Consider the following 16,986-nt stretch of genomic DNA (forward strand, 5'->3'; position numbering starts at 1 on the left):
ATGTATAGCGGTCACAGGCTGATGAAGGGAGCTGATGGGCTGTTTTTCCCTAGGTGGTGTGGCACGCTATGGAGCAGGAGTTCATACGTCAGTACAGAGAGTTTGAGGATCTGATCCAACGCTGTTATGCAGGGTCAGGGATTGCCATGGACTTCACCATGGAGGACTTACTGAGCTACTTCAACTCCATCACTCTGTCCAACATGTAGAAGCAACTCTCTCTGGATGTCTGTTGGGAGCAGCTCAGGAACCCTTGTCTGCAGCTACACCTTTAAGGAGCTAAACTCAAAACCCTTCCCAAGCTGAAGTTTGATACGCAGAGGTCCCATCCTGAACTTAATGCCAAACTGCCTCTGACTTGTCGGTCTTAAGCCAGACCTCCCTTGGGGAAGTGGAATTCTCAGACCCAAACCACAGCTTCCTGGCTCCAAGAAACCATTATGCAGCTAGTAAAAAAACCTCCCAAACCTCAAATTTCTGCCAAAGTGAGTGCTGGTGCTGTACCTCTTCAGCAGGCCACTTCCCAGTACAGCTGAACTGTGAAAGGCATCTTTTCTCCAGGAACTCTCTCCTTTTCAATCTACTCACAGATTTCACAGTGAACCTGTGCTAAAACAAGAGGGTTACAACATGCTGAGACACCCAAATGTTTGTACTGTTACGGTATTGAGGTATCAGAACATGCAACATTACTCTACCAGCTCTTCAGTAGAGACAAATGAAAGTTCAGAGTTAAAATAAAAAGTTTTATTGCTTTTAGCTAAGAAAGGATTTACTTACATGTAAACTGGAGTGGAGCAAATGCTACAGTTCTACAGATCCAAACTGGTCTCTCAGGGAATTGCCTGTTCTTACCCTCTTTTCTTATGAAGCATCCTACAGCAACACCACAACTCACCAAAATATTTTTGTTGTTGAAAATATGGCCTCTGCATCTCATGATGATAACCACAGGGCTAACATGCTGTCCATTATAATCTTCACTCTAAAAAAACCTGAAGATCCTGACGTCTTCGGTTCAGTACAAAATAACAATCAGGTCCATGGTGATGACACAGGATCAAAGAGCAGGATATCAGTCTATAAGCTGAAGTCCAGATCAGTAGGGTCATTGGCCAGGTAGAAGCACATCTGGAGCCAGGCTGAAGACCAGCACCCCTACACCAAAACTCAAGCATGGAGTGAAGGCCCTGGGAAGAGCTTAAATATGCTCCAGGGACATGGATGTGGGTGGAAGCCCCCAGCTGAGGCTGGTCAGGGCTATTAAGGCCAGTTAGTGCTCTCAAAGCCCTCTCAGGCATCACCGTCAACCGTCCTGTTACTAGCACCTGTGGGAACAACTTTGGGAGTTTTAGTAAGGAAAAGGTATTTGGGTTTTTCCCAAGAAAATGAGGTTTGGGAGGTCCACCTGCTGCTTGTCCCTCTGTCTGCCAGCCCCACTGTGTACCTATTGAACCTCTTGATCTGGAGTGGACAGGACAGAAGAAATCACGCAGTCAGTCAGCTCCTGCATGTGTCGACAGCCTCCTTGAAGCAAGGCTGCAGCGCCAGCCGAGCGGCTCTCTGTCCTGCTTGCCCCACTCTGGGCCAGGTGGCACAAGGCTGCTGCAGAGCCCACAGGAATGGGCTGTCACCTGTGTTTCAAAAATAAATGTGGTCTGTTTTTCGTAATTACCCTCAGGGCAGATTTATGAGCCTCTTTCCCCATTCAGAGCATTGACATCCTCTTTTTTTCTGTTGTTTTGTGTTGAGACCGGTGGCAGTCCCCGCACTGAAGGACTGTTAAGGGACACCACAGTGCTGGGGAGGAACAGCCTTTCGCTGAGCTCCAGCTGTGGGATTTCCACCCCAGCTCTGCCATCTCCGGTGTGAGTAAACCCACAGTGACCTTCAAGACAAGGAAGGCGCAAGGGTGGTGTTTTGTGTCCAGGAATTAGCTTGTCTAACCTAGTCACCCTCCCCATTGCTAGTTGACGGTGGGTGACAACCCATGAAGTAGCTTTGGGGGAAATTCTGTGGGCCAACTTGGACAATTGGGGGAGAAAAATCCAAAAAGGATGTGCAAAAAGGATACAGGCACTTTGGCTGCTCCCTCCCACAGCAACACACAGATGTCCTGTCCCTTGACCTGAGGCAAAAAAACATTTTCAGCTATTTCCAGATATCACAAATCCTGGCTTTCTTTAGCATATTGCTGTGCACAGTGAAGCGTGGGCAGCTTGGGTGGAGAAGGTCTACGCAGAATGATTTTAACACAGAACGTCCTGTGCCTTGAACCACTTGCCCAGCAGCTTTTCCACAGCCTGAACTACTCACTCCTTTGGAGCCAACTGCCCAGAGATCTTCAGACCTTTCAAAACTCCATTTTCTTTTTGACAGATTTGGGTTTTGTAGGGGAAGAAAAAGAAAATCTCTAACTCTGCCTCAGGCCACAGAGAACGCCCTTGGACATGTCTGTTTGCAGGAGGGGGTGTCCAAAAAGGTGCCCAAAGCTGTGGACATCACCCTGAGACTCCTTTGCTATTGCTCCTTGATACATATTGGCTGTTAGCATGGCACCTACAGCTCACGCATCTTTTAATAGTGGGAGCCTGCAGTGCTCCCAGGGACAGCAAGTGCCTCACATGTTGCATGGTAGAAAATAATCTTGGAGGCAAAGAGGTGAACAGGCACGTAGCCCGCTGCCGGGGAGGTGGGGAGCTTGCTGCAGCTGCTTGCCACAGCTCCTGTTCTCCAGGGATATCCTTGCTGCTTCTTAACAGTAAATCACACCAGCCTGAGCACCAAGCTCAACTGTGTGCTTTAATATAGCACACTAATGCATCTTTCCCTTGCAAAGGAAAAGATATGTGATTAAAATAGGCAGACTCTTTTTCCGGGATTTTCAAGCAACTCTATGTAGTTGGACTTTCAGGTCCTTCGGGTCAAGGTACACCTCTGCAGGGAGCCGTGCTCAGAGCTCCTTTTTCTAATCTTGTTGCTTTCCGCCCCTCATTCTCCTGCAACGTTGCTGCTCACACAGCTCAGCTCCGGGCAGCAGGAAGAGGACGGTCATAAGGGACCCGTCCGGCACCGCCTTGCCCAGCTCTTCGTCCTCTCTCACAGGTACTCAGCCTATTTTTGTAGTCCGATTTCCTTGCAGTTGTTTGCTGAGGTGCTCACGTGGGAGGAGAGGGTTGTATCGGTGAGGTTTGCTAGACAGGAGGTGGGAGCTGCAGGCTGTGACATGAGGGCCCTGCGACTGGGGAGCACCCAGGAGAACTTCCTGGGTGGAAAGGACTTTGCAGAGGGACGGAGCCTGGGTTGCTCAGAAGTGAGGTTGTTAAACACCAAATGCCATCCGCAGCAAGGAGGAGCAGTGACTTTCCGCTGCCTCTGTTAACAGCTTCCCCCTGTAACTGGCACAATCACTGGGCACAGTCCAGACCACGCCGGAGTCCCAGCTTGGGCTTGGGGACAACGGGGTCCAGCTCCAAGCAAGCTTCTCTGACTGCAGTGAGCAGATGTCCTGGAGAAACTGTGCCTGGTTTTATAGCTACATGATATAGGCACCAGAAGGGATTCTGTCCCCTTCCTGTAATGTAATGACACAGCCCCTTTCCATGGGAACATCAAGCAGCTGCTTCAGCCCCGGTGCCCTCTTCTTCCAGGAATATTCTTTCCCCAGAGACATTTCCTACTGCACTGCCAGGGCCCAGCTTGTCTTCACTCTCTGTCTTTGCTCCACCTGGATGAGTGTCCGCACCTGGACATGAAGGAGGTCGGCAGGACACCAGAGGGGGTTGGAGGAAAGGATGACACACATGGCCTATCCTTGGTGCACACAGGTTTTAGTGCACTGGGACCTCAACATCTTGGTGACATCAGCCCTCAGTGAGGTCACCCAGCTGGTCCTCCAGATCTGGCCCTAGGCAGGGGCTTTGGCATGCTTAGGTCCCACCAGAGCAAAGTGGGGGTCTGAGGCCCTGCCAGGGAGGAGAATTTATTGCTTCTGTACTTGTGCCACCTGCAGGCCAAAAGAAAACCTGTTCGATCTCCATTCACAGTTCCGTCCGCAGCTGCCTGGACCATTTCCCTGAGCAGCTGGATGCTCCTAACCTTCATCTTCTGTGGTTTTGCATGCTGATTCCCAGCCCTGAGATGATGTCCTGGAAGGAGGAGTGTATGAGTCCACCCTCATGTTTCATCCAGTGCCTGGACCACCTTGTGTTAACTGTGAAGAGCATTGAGGACACTGTGGCCTTTTATTCCAAAGTCCTGGGCATGGAGGTGGTGACTTTCAAGGTAACATGTGGCACAGGCTCGGCTCAGGTCTAGGGACCTGGAGCTGCAGTTCTAGGCCAGTGGCTGGCTGGTCCTTGTAGGACCTGATAGGGTCTCTGGGGCACCTTCTTGGGGTGGGGATGGTAGGACCAGCACAAGCTGAAGGCCATCAAGCTCTGAGTTTCAACAGAGTCGAGCTGAGTCAGAGGCAAGTTCAAACCATGCTGCAGAAGGAGTCAAAGTGACAAAAAAAGAAAGGTTATTTAAAAAACAATTTCTAGGACTGAAAGAGGAGAACCCTCAAACCCACATGTCCTCTAAAGATGTCTGACAGGCTCTTGTTTTGATATTTCCATTGGCAAAGAGAGGAAAAGATGGTTAACATTTTCAGAACAACTCATCTCTTGCCCAAGCTTCAGGCCACTTGACCTGTTTTGGATGTACACACTGCACCTTTTTAACTTGTAAGCTTACTTCCTTCTCTCCTGCCCCATCATGTCTCTTAAAAGCAGTTGCGCTCACATCCCAAGGCTACAGTGAGCCTCAGTTTGTTCTTTAGGCGGGCACAGATGGCAGGTCAGTGTCCTGTGTATCCGTGGGGTCTCAGGACTCAGCTGCCACATGAGCCTGCAGAAATCTCCTTGAGAGTCTGCAAAGACAAGAGATGCCAAAACCTCCCTCCTCCCACTGCCTCATCTTTGTTCCTACTGCAGTGTCAGCCTGTGCATTATTTGTGTGGCTGCCCCACAGGCAGGATGGAGAGTGCCCCAAACTGAAACCATGCATCATTATGGTGTGGAAGTAGCTGCATGTGGCTGTAGGACTTTCTCAGGTCACTCCACATTTCCAGGGATGTCATGGGAGCCTTGCAGTGGCCAGTTCTTGTCTTGCATTGCCACAGCAAGAGCCCAGAGTTAGCAGGACTACAGCCAGGTCCCCGGGACTTTTAGGACTACACAGGTGAGTGGATGCTGAAGGCTTCCAGGCCAGTAAATCTCATTGCGCTTTGATTCTTTTCTCTGGGGACAGGGAAATCGCAAAGCTTTACATTTTGGCAACCAGAAGTTTAACCTGCATGAGGCTGGGAAGGAGTTTGAACCCAAGGCTCGGTGCCCAGTCCCCGGCTCTGCAGATATCTGCCTTATCACACAGGTGCCCCTGGACCAGCTGCTGGATCATCTGAAGGTGAGGAAGGCGTAGAGTGTGCACAGGGCAGTGTGACCCCGGAAGGCATGAAGCCAGAGCCTCCCAAGTGACACTTTCAGGGTCTTTGTTTTGGGGAATGTCAGAATTGTCTCATCCAACAGTTCATGTTTTCAAGGCTGAGGGGGGAAGAATGCACAATGCCCTGATAAGACTACCTTAAGCATTAAACCCCTGCTCCCATGTCTCCTCCCAGGCCTGTGGGGTGATTATTGAAGAAGGTCCTGTGGCCAGAACTGCTGCCCTGGGTCCAATAACATCCATCTACTTCCGAGACCCCGATGAGAACCTGATTGAGGTTTCCAGGTACTGCACAGATGCAACTGCAGTCAACGGAGGGGAACCCTAACCACAATGATACTCTGCCTGTGTCCCAGCAGGAGACAGGATGCAGAGGCCAGGCTTTTGATGGCCAGTTTACAGGTTCAAGCTTTTATTTTGCAAACCTAGGACAAGTCTCAAATCCCAACCATAAAAGTAGGGCTGCATGAAACTTGACAGTTTCCCCAAGGCAGCCTGCTCAGCTCTCACCCCTGGGTGTGAATCCTACTTTTATAAATCACCATCAGTGAGACTTCATGACCTTCTTGGAAGATCTGTCCTGCTGCTGCTGTACTACTCTTGTTGGGACATTTTTCCCAATGTCTGACACCCCTTTTGCTGCCTTTGAAGCCCCTCATTTCTACACTGTCCACCAGGAACAGAAGGAACCTGTCATTCCTCTCCTCTTCATAGTTACTTTGACACAGCTGAAGATTTGTCTCCCTCTCCATCCGCCTGCTTGGCTTGACTCAGGCTGGCTGGCACTGGTGGCTCTCACACCAAGCCGGTGGTTTATATCCAGCTGTGACTGTTGAAACCCACTTTCTGCCTGGAAACTGGGAACTTGGCCTCTGTGTCTGACACACAAAGCGCTCCTGAGCCTGAAGCTTTGTGCTCCCTACTCAGCCTTGCCTAAATAGTTATAAGGTTCCTGCAACCCAGGATGGGTAAGTGCAGAGATGAGATGGCTGCATGGAGGGGAGAGCATCTAAAGTCAGTGAGTTCACCTAGATTTATGCAGGGATAAGGGGGAAATAAGGCGCTAAGAAGATGCTGGCATCAGGAAGAAAACATTGGCTCCCCCTTGCAGCCCAGCCTTGCTGCAAGGCAGCAAGAGGGCTTTGCTCTGGCCCTTGAACCAGCTGCATATGTCTGGCCTGCACATCCCAGCTGCCAAGGGAGGGATGCAACCTTGCAACACAGCTGGGAGGGATTTGCTCCTCCTTTCCATCCCTGTGCAGGACAGATTCCTGTGGGCTGTTTGTCTCAGTCATTCATTTTTGGAACAGCAGCCTCCTTGCAAAACTTGACCCCCCTTGTGGCAACATGTCCAGGGCTTGGGAGAGCCTCTGGACCAGGGAGAGGAAGGCCAATACTCTTGCCTTCCTCTGTCCAGAAGAAACATCCAGAGTCACTCCAGGAGCTCTGGCATGGAGCTGCCTGCGTGGCATGGAGGGAGGCAAGGCTCATTCCTGTGAGGAAGGTGTGTTAGCAGAGCTGGAGTGGGGGTCTACCATGGCAGAGTCCACTCTGACTGACTGATGGCACTCAATTACTTGTGGGACTGTCCTAAGTTTTCTTCTTCCTTTAATTACTTAAAAAGCAATTCTTCAGTTATTTAAAAAGCATAAAACAATACAGAAGGACTTGGGGTTTTTCAAGGAGAGCAGTTCCCCAGCTGGCCACACTGCGGTAGCAATGCTATCATCACGGAAATAGTGCTGGAAGGCAGAGAGGACTTTTCTGACCTCTACAGTCAAAATCCTCTCTAAAATTGAAATAATCCGTGAAATGTACTAATTTTTTTTCTGTGACATTTCGTGGGAAATCCAGAATTCTCCATGGCGCGAAAAAATGCAAAGCCCTACAAAATTCCGTTCTTCAGATTATCAAAAGCTTGTGCCGGTGGTGGACGTAGGGATGAACGCCGCGTTCAGCTCGAGTTGAACCATTGCGGGAACTAAAGACAAGAGCTGCCACGGGAGAAAGTCACAGGCACCTCATAACCTTCACCTTGTGAACAGAGGCCCCGGAAGGGGACCCCCAGGGAGGGATCCCCGAGGAGGGACCCCCCGGGGAGCGGAGTCCCCGGTCCTGGAGCCCGACCGGCGGCTGCTCTCCAGGGTGCTGATGGCCGCGGCCGTCTCCGGCCCTCCCGCGGGGCCCCACGGGTGGGTCCTGCCCACGGGAGAGGGCTGACGGCGGCATCCTGCTCCCGCCAGCCCTGCCTCAGCTTTCCCCCGCTCTCTGATGGCCAGGGCTTCTTCATCCCTGGCCAAGCGCTTGTGCCAGCAGAGCCCTATTAATTTCTGGCGCAGGACTGTAGTTATTGATTGATTGCTAACACAGATCCTGCCTGGCTCTGCACTGCGAAGTGTCCTTTCATTCACTGAGCTTGCTGCCATAAATATGTTTGTGGAGAAAGGTTTCCTTTTCTTAATTTTAAGTGTCATTTATCTTGGAACAGCAGTAGAAAGAAGGACAATGGCTCTTTTCTTATTAAGCCTAAGAGGAAAAGTTAGGGACTTTGGTGGCACCATATTAATCGCTGGATACCCTCAGTGTCACATGAGCTGGTCTATAATTTTCACAGGCCATTTTTTAACTTGGCTCTTTTAAGGGCTTGCTTCCCTTGCCAGGGGTTTGGACCTCCTAATTAGTTAAGGATATGAAACATTTGCTGTTTGAAACTGGAAATAATGAGTGAGACACTTTCCTGGCCTGGGATACTGGAGGCGTTTTCAGGGTCCTAGGCTTTTAGAGGAAATGCCATAAATGAAAAAAATCTCAGGTATGCTTTTAGCTCCTAGATGCTCTGGAAATGCTTCAGCTGATAAGGGGCCCAATAAAAGGAAAGTTGAACCCTACTAGCCTTCCTGTGCCTTCCCTTCCTAATTTTACACATCGTCTGCTGAAAGGTGTCAGGATTGCATCTGATGGGATAGCCAAGATATGAATGAGGTTTGGAAGGGTTTCTGGATCCGAGGGACAAAATGTAGCCTGCAACCCAACTGAAAAGCTCTTTTTTCTGCTCCAACATCAACATGTAAAAGGTGCTAGTTCCCTCCTCTCCTGCTCAGCTTCACTGCTACGTGGTGCAGAAGGCATGGAAATGAGAACATTGGAACAAGTGTTAGGACACTGAAACCACTGATAATCCACTGAGATGCATTGTTCCCTCCACTGAAGGCCATCTCAGTTCTGTCACACGCATTGCTTCCCTTGACAAATGTTGAGCTAACAGCTGACTTGGAAGGCACTGGCTCTGTGGGTTTCCAGTTCATTGGGCTGTGAAACATGGAATGACATTTTTGGTGATCTCACACCTGACTTGAACCAAGAGAAACTAGGAGCTTGTCATGGAAATTTAGCAACTATTTGAAATCTGTTGCTTAATGGAGAAACACTGGGTAACTTCTCTTTGTTGACAGATCTTGTTTAACCACAGCCAGGCTTTGCTGGCTAATATCTATTGTTCTCACCAGGAAAAACAGCCTGCAGGGCTCAATGTAAATATATGACTCTGGAGAAATCACTGGCCACAGGCCAGCCTTCTAGCTGGCCCTGTCCTAGCCTCTGCTGGGTTCCCCATCAGTTGGAAAAGCCTCTGTATTGCTTATGTTCAGATTAATCCTGAAAAACTGATAGTCTACATAATGTAGCATTAAATCTTTATGCAGAAAATGAACTTACTTCAGTTCTTTATTCAGAAAGATTCAGTGTGAATATGCTAGACAGTATGAGAGAGTGGATTAACAGGTGGGCAAACAGTTTTACTCTGGCTGGGAAGTTCTCTGCATAGACCACTACCAGCAAGCTAAAAAGGAATTGGCCCACATTCCTTCTTGCCTGTCTAGTCCCACCTCAGTCCCCCTTGCAGAAGGCACCCCGCACTTCTGCAACAGATTCTGTACCTATATCATGATCATATTGGAAACAAGTTCTTTGGATCAGCAATCACAGTAGTTGTTTAATGTACAGAGGAATATTGCATCATTCTCCATCTCACTGTTCAGAAAGGATGCAGGGTAAGAAAGCCTTTCAGTGAATGGCTACTCAGGAGCACAAGTACTGATTTCACCCCAGCTGGAAAGATGAGTTAAGGACCGAGTCTCAATGAGCTTTCCCTCCTCTCAGGGGAGAGAAACAGGAATTTCCCAATGCGAGTCACAGCGTGTATGTGCCCAAGTCTCCATCTGGAGGTGCCCATCTCTGCACGGACTGTAGAGACCACCTCTGGTGAGCCAGCTCTGAATAGGCACCTGGGCGACCTGCGCAAAGCCAGGAGGGACGATGTGGCACAGCCCTAGGATCAGCAGGGATCACCTCACCGGAGGCGTAGGATGTAGGTATGGGACTGATGTAGGGTTCCTCACCTACCAACTGCCTTTCATTCAGAAAAGACATACAGGTTTTAAGGGTCCTTATACCATCCCTTGTACAGCGACAAAGTGACAAACACTTCCCAAGTGCTGGAGAAATGGGAGGCTTTTACTGGAAAAGGAAAAAACAATCCCTCTCTGCCTGGGAGTTTTGCAGGCAGGGCTGTTTACAGTAACTGATAGATTTTTCATCTGGCCAGCATGACTAACTAACCATGATCTGAAAAGTGCCTGGAAGAGCCCTAAGAAAAGCACACATTTTGCAGCTGAACTTCCTCTTCTTCCCAGACTCAGCAGTTAGGCATTCTGCACAGAAAAAACTTTGAATGCAGCTTTAAAAAATATCTAGACACAGTTCCTCCTGGGGAACTGGCTTCCAGATGATACCCCAGGATTCTCATAGATTTCCTTGGGATTTTTTTTTTGTACTTGTGGTGGCATTTCAGCTACTCAGACAGCATCAACCATGAGTTGAAATTTAATCTGTGTACTAATTACTGACACAGACCCACCTCCTGCCTTCATGAGCTCTTTTGGTATTAAAGCGTGTACTTTGACTTCAAGGGGTGGGAACTTTCCTGACACTGGAAATCAATAGTAAAGCACCAATGAAGAAAGGAATCAGAGTTTCACCAGGACAAATCCCTTATCAAAAACCCACTTGCTGTTCCCTCACAGGTTGCAGGCCAGCTGGGAACTATCTGACAGATTCTCGAGGTTGTCCACCATAGTGATGATGGTTTCTATTTTTTCTTCTGGAAGCACATGAGAGGCGTTGGCTCGAAACTTCTTCAGGAGCGATTCTTTGCTCAGTGGCTTCCTCCAGTGCCCATAGAAAGTGTCACATTTGCCTGTGAGGACATCCCCGCTGTGCAGGAGCAGTGCCACCTCTCCGTACATCTTGTCAAAGTTGGCCACATTATCTTCAGGGTGCTCCACCACCACTTTGTCCAGCAGCTCCCTCAGCTCCTGCCGCTGGATGCTGCTCTCTGTGAAGGAGCTGAGGCCCACTTCACCATCCAACAGGGCAGCACAGGCATTGAACTGGAAGGAGTGTCTAGCCTGGTGTTCAGAGCTGGGGAAAGGCCGATTGATGTACTTTGACACTGGGATCTTCAGCACAATGGTGCGGATCAAAGAGGGACAGAAGGACCCTGCATAGTTGATGAAAAGGTTCCGGACAGACAAGGCAGCATCCACCACCCAGTGCATCCCCAGGTGGGCTGGGAATCGCTTGAAAGCAATATCTTGCTTCTCCAAGAGGAACTCATGATGGTCACTTGGTGTGGACAGTGGTTTGGGTTGATAGACACTGTAGAAAACACTGAATCCAGAGCAACCAGGGATATCATCCAGAATTAAGGGGTTAGCCTCCATCCCTCGGGCAGCCAGCAGTGCTGCTTCGAAGCCCAGGCGGGTAGCATTCCCGATATGCAATGGCTTGGCTTGGGTGGCAGCGTTTGCCATGGGTGCCCCTGCAAGCGACGCAGCAATACCCAAAGCGTGTGCGCACTGGGCTGTGCTGAGAGAGAGCAGTTTTGCAGTGGCCGCAGCACTGCCCATGGTACCGACCACCGAGGGAGGGTGGAACCTAAAGGGGAAATCGCAGATATGAGCATCCCTGCCTGTTTGTCACAGGGAGCACCCAAGCACCTCACCTACCAGACCTGCCTATGGGACTGGAAATGAACCGCCAAGTCAGCCAGTGGAAATCCCTCATGGCTCTGGTGCGGGTGGGATTCACCTAACTCAAAATATAGCCATCTAAGAACCAAGTGTCTACTTGAAACTTCATTGGAGACAACAGAGTAGCTCAGCATCTACAGAAAGCAATTTTTAATCTTCCCTAAGAGTAGGCACCATTGCTTGTGTCCATACAGCCAAACGTTCTCCCCCCAGACAAATAAGGTGGCCTCATCCAACATGCCCCAGGCTAACAGTTCCTGGTCAATGCTGTCCCTTGGACCACACCAGGGCACTGCCTGGTGAATGGCAGTCGGCACAGGCAGAAATTTTGCCAGGCACTGGGCCCACAATTAAGCTGTCTGCATGGCTGTGGGCCACTGCCTGTCCTCTGCTCTTGCCCTGGTTACTTTAGATGACGACACTGCAGACCCAGTGGTAGTCCTCTTGATGGTTATTTTCAAGGCAAGATCACCGCATGTCACCAAATGAATATAAAATAAGTGGTGCCTCATCAGCTCTGGCGGAACTGGCATTTGGCTCTCAGTAGGGCTTTACCCTGATCCTGGGTTCAGCTGGACTTTAACGTTTTGAAACCCTGAGTAGGCCTGTCAATGGACTCACCAACCCTCTTCCTACTCGGTGAAGAAAAGGAGGTTTACCTTTTGGGAATGTCATGAGCCTCAGTGGAGAAATGCATGAGCCTCCCTTGCACTTCCAGGCCCACGTTAAATGCCAGCAGGAAATCCATGCCGTTGGGTTTGGTGCTTGGAGGTAGCATCTGGGAAGCTGCCAGAAGAGCTGGCAGAACAGCCCCTGACGGGTGAGTAGCAGGGTGCCAGGTATCATCGAAGTCCATGGAGTGAGTCTGCCAGAGAAACGGAGATGAGGACATGGTGGTGTGGGGGGCTGGGAGCTGAGGGAGCTAGGGGTCCTTGCTGATATTGCTGAGGCTACATCTGCAACGACATCCACCCAGTCACCTCCTGGTCCCCACGGTGGCTGTTTGGTCCCTCTGAAAGCAGTGTGCAAGACTGCAGAGGAGCCCCTGACTTCTTGTCCCCTATTACCCCTCCCAGTCACCAGTCTGCTTCCTGTAACACTAATTAGTGTCTTTGGAGGCACCACAGAGCTGCTCCTGGAAGAGCCTGCCTTACCGCAACTCCATTAGTAAATGCAGCCAGCGTTGGGGAGAGCTTTATGCCTGGCTTGCCGTAGACAGAGCTCACAGCACCTGAAGAGTACAGCTCCTGTGAAAGGGAGAGAAATTCAGGTGAGGACCTTGAGTAAAGCAGCGATTGCGTGACACCAGAACATCCCTCTACTGCAAGGGTGAAGTCCCACGTCAGCCACGAAATAAGGCCTTGGTTATGGTGGTGATGTCAGGCTGGGGATCACGTAACTATGTGTTAATATGGGGCTGTTCCTACCCGACAGTACTGCAGAGCGATATCGAACACATGCGTCGTGCTGCCCACGAGGCCAACCCCAATGCTGTCGAGGATCATCCTCTTGCTCCTGTGACGGACGGTCTTGGACAAGTGCTCGGGTCGAACTGCGTGGATGAAGGAGGCAAAGCTGCTGGTCACGGTCTCCTCCGGAGCGCTCCTGGCCACCACTGCAGCACCGAGAGAGAGGGAAGGGGGTAAAAACACAGGCGGGACATGTGCTGACAGCTCACAGATCTTCACCCTCTGGTCTCACTGAATTTACTGAAGGGCAAAGGCAGCTGGAAAGTGTAGGATCTGCCCAGCATGTCCCTTGGGTCACATGGCTGCATACAGCCCTACAGATTTGGGAGGCGACGCACAGCTTCCTTGTGCTGTGAGCCTCTCCCTGAGAATGGCATTTGGCCCCAGAGTCACCTCCTGTGGCTTCAGACACTTGGCAGAGACTAGGAGAGGAGCACCATTGCTCCACGCTCCCTCTATAGACAGTGGAGAGATGCTCCTGGAGAGGGGACTGGCATCTTCTCTGAGGGCAGGTGCCATTTCTCCCTCATTGCCAGCCCAAGGAGCGCAAGGCGAGGAGGCTGGTGTGAATCCTGTCCCTCTCCGTGGGTTTCCAAGGGTTCACAGCACATCCTGGCTCCTACTGCCTTCACACGCTGCAAGGACTGCTCTGCACGCCTCATGAGTGGCTTCAAGAAGGTTCAAGTGAAGCAGTTTCAGGGCTCAGCCACATCCCCCCACCCTGGGTTTCAAGTGACCATCTTTTGGGGGGTCAATACAAATTATGTCCCTTTATCTGGAGAAAAGGCAGAGCAGGTGCCCTGCTGCATTACCAGTTGTGCCCTGTGGGGAGTGGATCACATAAAACCAAAACTTCCTATAGCTTCTGTTATTTTTTGGCAAGCAGGACTAGACCCAAAGCCTGGATTTATCCAGGAGTTTGGTCCTACAAGGCACTGAGGTGTCTTGACTCAGCCGGCAAAGCTCTTAAGCCCTATGCACTCAAAAGGATGCTAGTGCTTAAAAAAAAAAGGCTTTATGTGTTCTCTCATAGTTGAGCTCAGTGTGCCAGAAGATTCAGCCTACGCTTCAGAAGGGGATTAAACCAGAAAATCCCCAGAGCTTAATGTTTGAAGGAAAGTTTTTCCTGTCTCTGAAAACGCCTTTGCTGGTAGACAAGAAGCAACACATCGAGCTTCCCAAGGCAAAATCAGTGCCTGTATTTATGACCTGTAAGGTAGAGCTGGGCAGACAGCACAAACTACTGGCACTTTTGGATTTGGAAGTCACCATTTCCAAATCTTTGGAGGTGTTAAAATTGGTCTTTTCCAGCCTTAATGATTCTGTGATTCTGCGGAAAATATCCAGTTCGGGACCATTGTACTTTTTAATTTCAGTGTCAGATATTGCTTTGTTTTGATGAATTTGTAATTCATAGAATTATAATTATTATGACCCATTATAATTTACAATATCATTTTGAGAGTGCACATGAGAGTAGAAAAACTATAAAATTCAGTATAGCTAACAGCTGTAGGATTGCAAATCGATGTATATATACATACACATGTATAGATGTATGTGGGGAGTACAGGCACACATGCACACAGATGAAAGATGGCATTAATGTCCAAATGAAACTAATCACATGAAAAAGTCAAGATGAGTGAAGCAAGAAAATAAAAATACTTTGCTTGCTTCAACATCTTACAGGAAACCTCATCAAAATCAGCAGGTACGTATGACACTTTATTTTTTAAACAGAAAATATCCCAATTTAAAAAAATGACCATTCCCTAATTTCACTAGCGTGTATTCATTCTTAAATGTCATGCCTACTGACTCACAGTTTGCTTGCAAATGTATTTGGACTCACCTAGAGCTTAGGAGTCTAAAAACCACTTGTAAACACAGCTGAGAATGTCATCGCTGCTGTGACTCACTGAAATAAAATCCACTCCTTGCAGCGGCTCTGTGAAATATATTGCTATAGGAATCTGTAACACTCAGCAGTTTGGAAACCTTCTGCTGACAAAAATCTGTGTCCTCTCTGCGTCCTCTGAGAGCATCTTCAGTATACCACGGCCGAAAGCACCAACACCCTCAGCAGAAGGGAACAGTGAAGTCAAACTAGATTGGAGAGGCCGGAGGAAAATCTGCTCGAATCACACACGAAATTTTGATTGCTTCCTTCCCGTCATCAAATGCTCTTTGCCCCTTCAGTAGGCAGCGATATTTTTTAACCCTTCAGTTAAAAGCATTTAATGACTCCAGTGTTTTTGTCCTGGCACGGCAGCTGTGCTGCAGAACTTAATAAAATCAAGTACTCTGTCCAAGAGCAAATAGATCTGCGTGGATTATTATTATTTCTCTTGTTGTCAAGTGTTCGTTAAGTAACATGCATTGCATTTATTGTATTAATAACACATTTTAAAATAAGCTAATAGACAAACTTATAATAGACCGAGTGGCTACACGGCAAAGTTCTGCTTAATTTGTCTGAAGCAGGGAGGCTGCGGATGTGCAGCGCTGGAGAAGACAGCACGCCGGCTGCGAGACACGGAGAATGATCCGTGAATCACTGCAAGCAATGCTAATAGCAAGATCAGATGTAACAAAGAAGTAAGGACAAACAGAGGAGTTAAGGAGCTGAGCAATCCGATGACAGCTACAACTTAAATATCTTACATTTGTGGGCAAAGAGTAAGAATTTGGAAAGTCTGGTTCTAAATCAGTTAAAGTTTCTGGTTTAGCGCAGGACTAGCAATCAGCATTTTTACCGCTTGTTACTTTTCTCCTTGTTCGTTAGCAACCGAGGGCAATAATCGCCACCAGACCCCCCAGGCATGCTTTGTCTTCCAAGAATCGGAGCGGTTTATCTCAGCGTGCTTAGCCCAGCACTTCTTTTTTATTTTTAAAAGTAATGACATGATTATTTTGGGATGCTCTTTAAAAAAAGGATGGGGAATGCTGTTCTGCAGAGAGATACAAACCGTGAGCAGCAGTTTTGTGAACTTGCCGGGAGCTTGCCAAGAACTTCTGGGATTTCTAGAGGAAAGACAGAGAAAGAGCGTTTGTCACCTAAGCCGCTTGAACTTTTTCAGGGCTGTTTTACTGGTTGTGCCTCTAACACGGCATTGTAAGACACTCACAGATCAAACGAGCGGATAAAACTAACTACATATTTAAAGGAGAAAAAAAATATTTTCCAAAGCTCAGCCCAGCAGGGGTGCCAAGAACAGCCAGGGAAATAAAGCAGTACAGCAGAAGGGGCAGCACAGCCTTTTCAGACCTACCATGAAATCCTCTTACGGCTGCGAGCGGGACCAGCTCAGAGTGGACAGGAGGAGAAAAAAACCACACAGCACGTCCCAACAACAACAACCCCCCCGCCGTGGCACCATACAAAACACGTTTGGGACACATAAAAGGAACAGGCATGGAAGGAACAGGTTAGTAACTGTGAATAAAGTGCCTGTGAAAACCATCTGATTTTGTTAGTATTGGGGCAGGTTCCCACATAATGTCACGACAATTTTGACCAGTTGAGAACCGCCCAGAAAATGACATTACCTCCTTAAAGCGGAAAAGGAAAGATCAGAGACGGATAGGTTTTGTACACGAATAATAGTTACCTGTAAGGTTAAGTAGACCATGCTGGTGGCTGCTACCACTGCTTAATCCCCAGCTCTGCACTGCTCTATTCGAGGGATGGGAGAGGTGTCTGTCTGAAAGGTGCTTTGGTGTCAGGGTTTATATATGCTTCTGAAAGGCAATTTGCTTTTTGTTTTTTTGCAACTGAATTTCAAGTGTGATGACATCAGCCTCTGGGGACTGAGAGGGTGGGGGGAATACATGAGGAGGGGTGGTTTTTCTCTGCTGAACAGAAGGGAACCCCCCCTGGTTTCAGGAAATAAAAAAAGATTTAGGACAATAACTGACAAAGTTCAAGGAAATTCCTG

General features: G+C 48.9%; 3 protein-coding genes across 3 annotated transcripts in view; 2 read left to right on the forward strand and 1 right to left on the reverse strand.

Annotated features, from left to right (window-relative positions):
• LOC104257835 (exocyst complex component 1) overlaps positions 1 to 209 on the forward strand; it is a 28,279-nt gene extending 28,070 nt beyond the window's left edge. Inside the window, exon 17 of the mRNA XM_059824589.1 lies at positions 54 to 209. Within this exon, the coding sequence (XP_059680572.1) occupies positions 54 to 209 (156 nt within the window). The remainder of the gene's footprint in view (positions 1 to 53) is intronic.
• Positions 210 to 4,119: 3,910 nt separating this feature from the next.
• Positions 4,120 to 5,815, forward strand: GLOD5 (glyoxalase domain containing 5). Its single transcript, XM_009812744.2, has 3 exons — positions 4,120 to 4,284; positions 5,293 to 5,448; positions 5,663 to 5,815. Exons 1-3 carry the CDS (start codon positions 4,120 to 4,122, stop codon positions 5,813 to 5,815), a joined length of 474 nt encoding a protein of 157 aa, XP_009811046.2.
• A 4,747-nt stretch (positions 5,816 to 10,562) lies between these two features.
• LOC104258749 (cis-aconitate decarboxylase) lies at positions 10,563 to 16,680 on the reverse strand. Its single transcript, XM_059824591.1, is given in 8 exon segments — positions 10,563 to 11,481; positions 12,236 to 12,441; positions 12,731 to 12,823; positions 13,004 to 13,191; positions 14,901 to 14,979; positions 14,981 to 15,093; positions 16,018 to 16,072; positions 16,660 to 16,680. Coding segments are annotated over 8 exon segments (1,674 nt in total).
• Positions 16,681 to 16,986: the final 306 nt, after the last annotated feature.

The sequence above is a fragment of the Gavia stellata genome, chromosome 14 (assembly GCF_030936135.1).
Source record: "Gavia stellata isolate bGavSte3 chromosome 14, bGavSte3.hap2, whole genome shotgun sequence".
NCBI classification, from domain to species: Eukaryota; Metazoa; Chordata; class Aves; order Gaviiformes; family Gaviidae; genus Gavia; species Gavia stellata.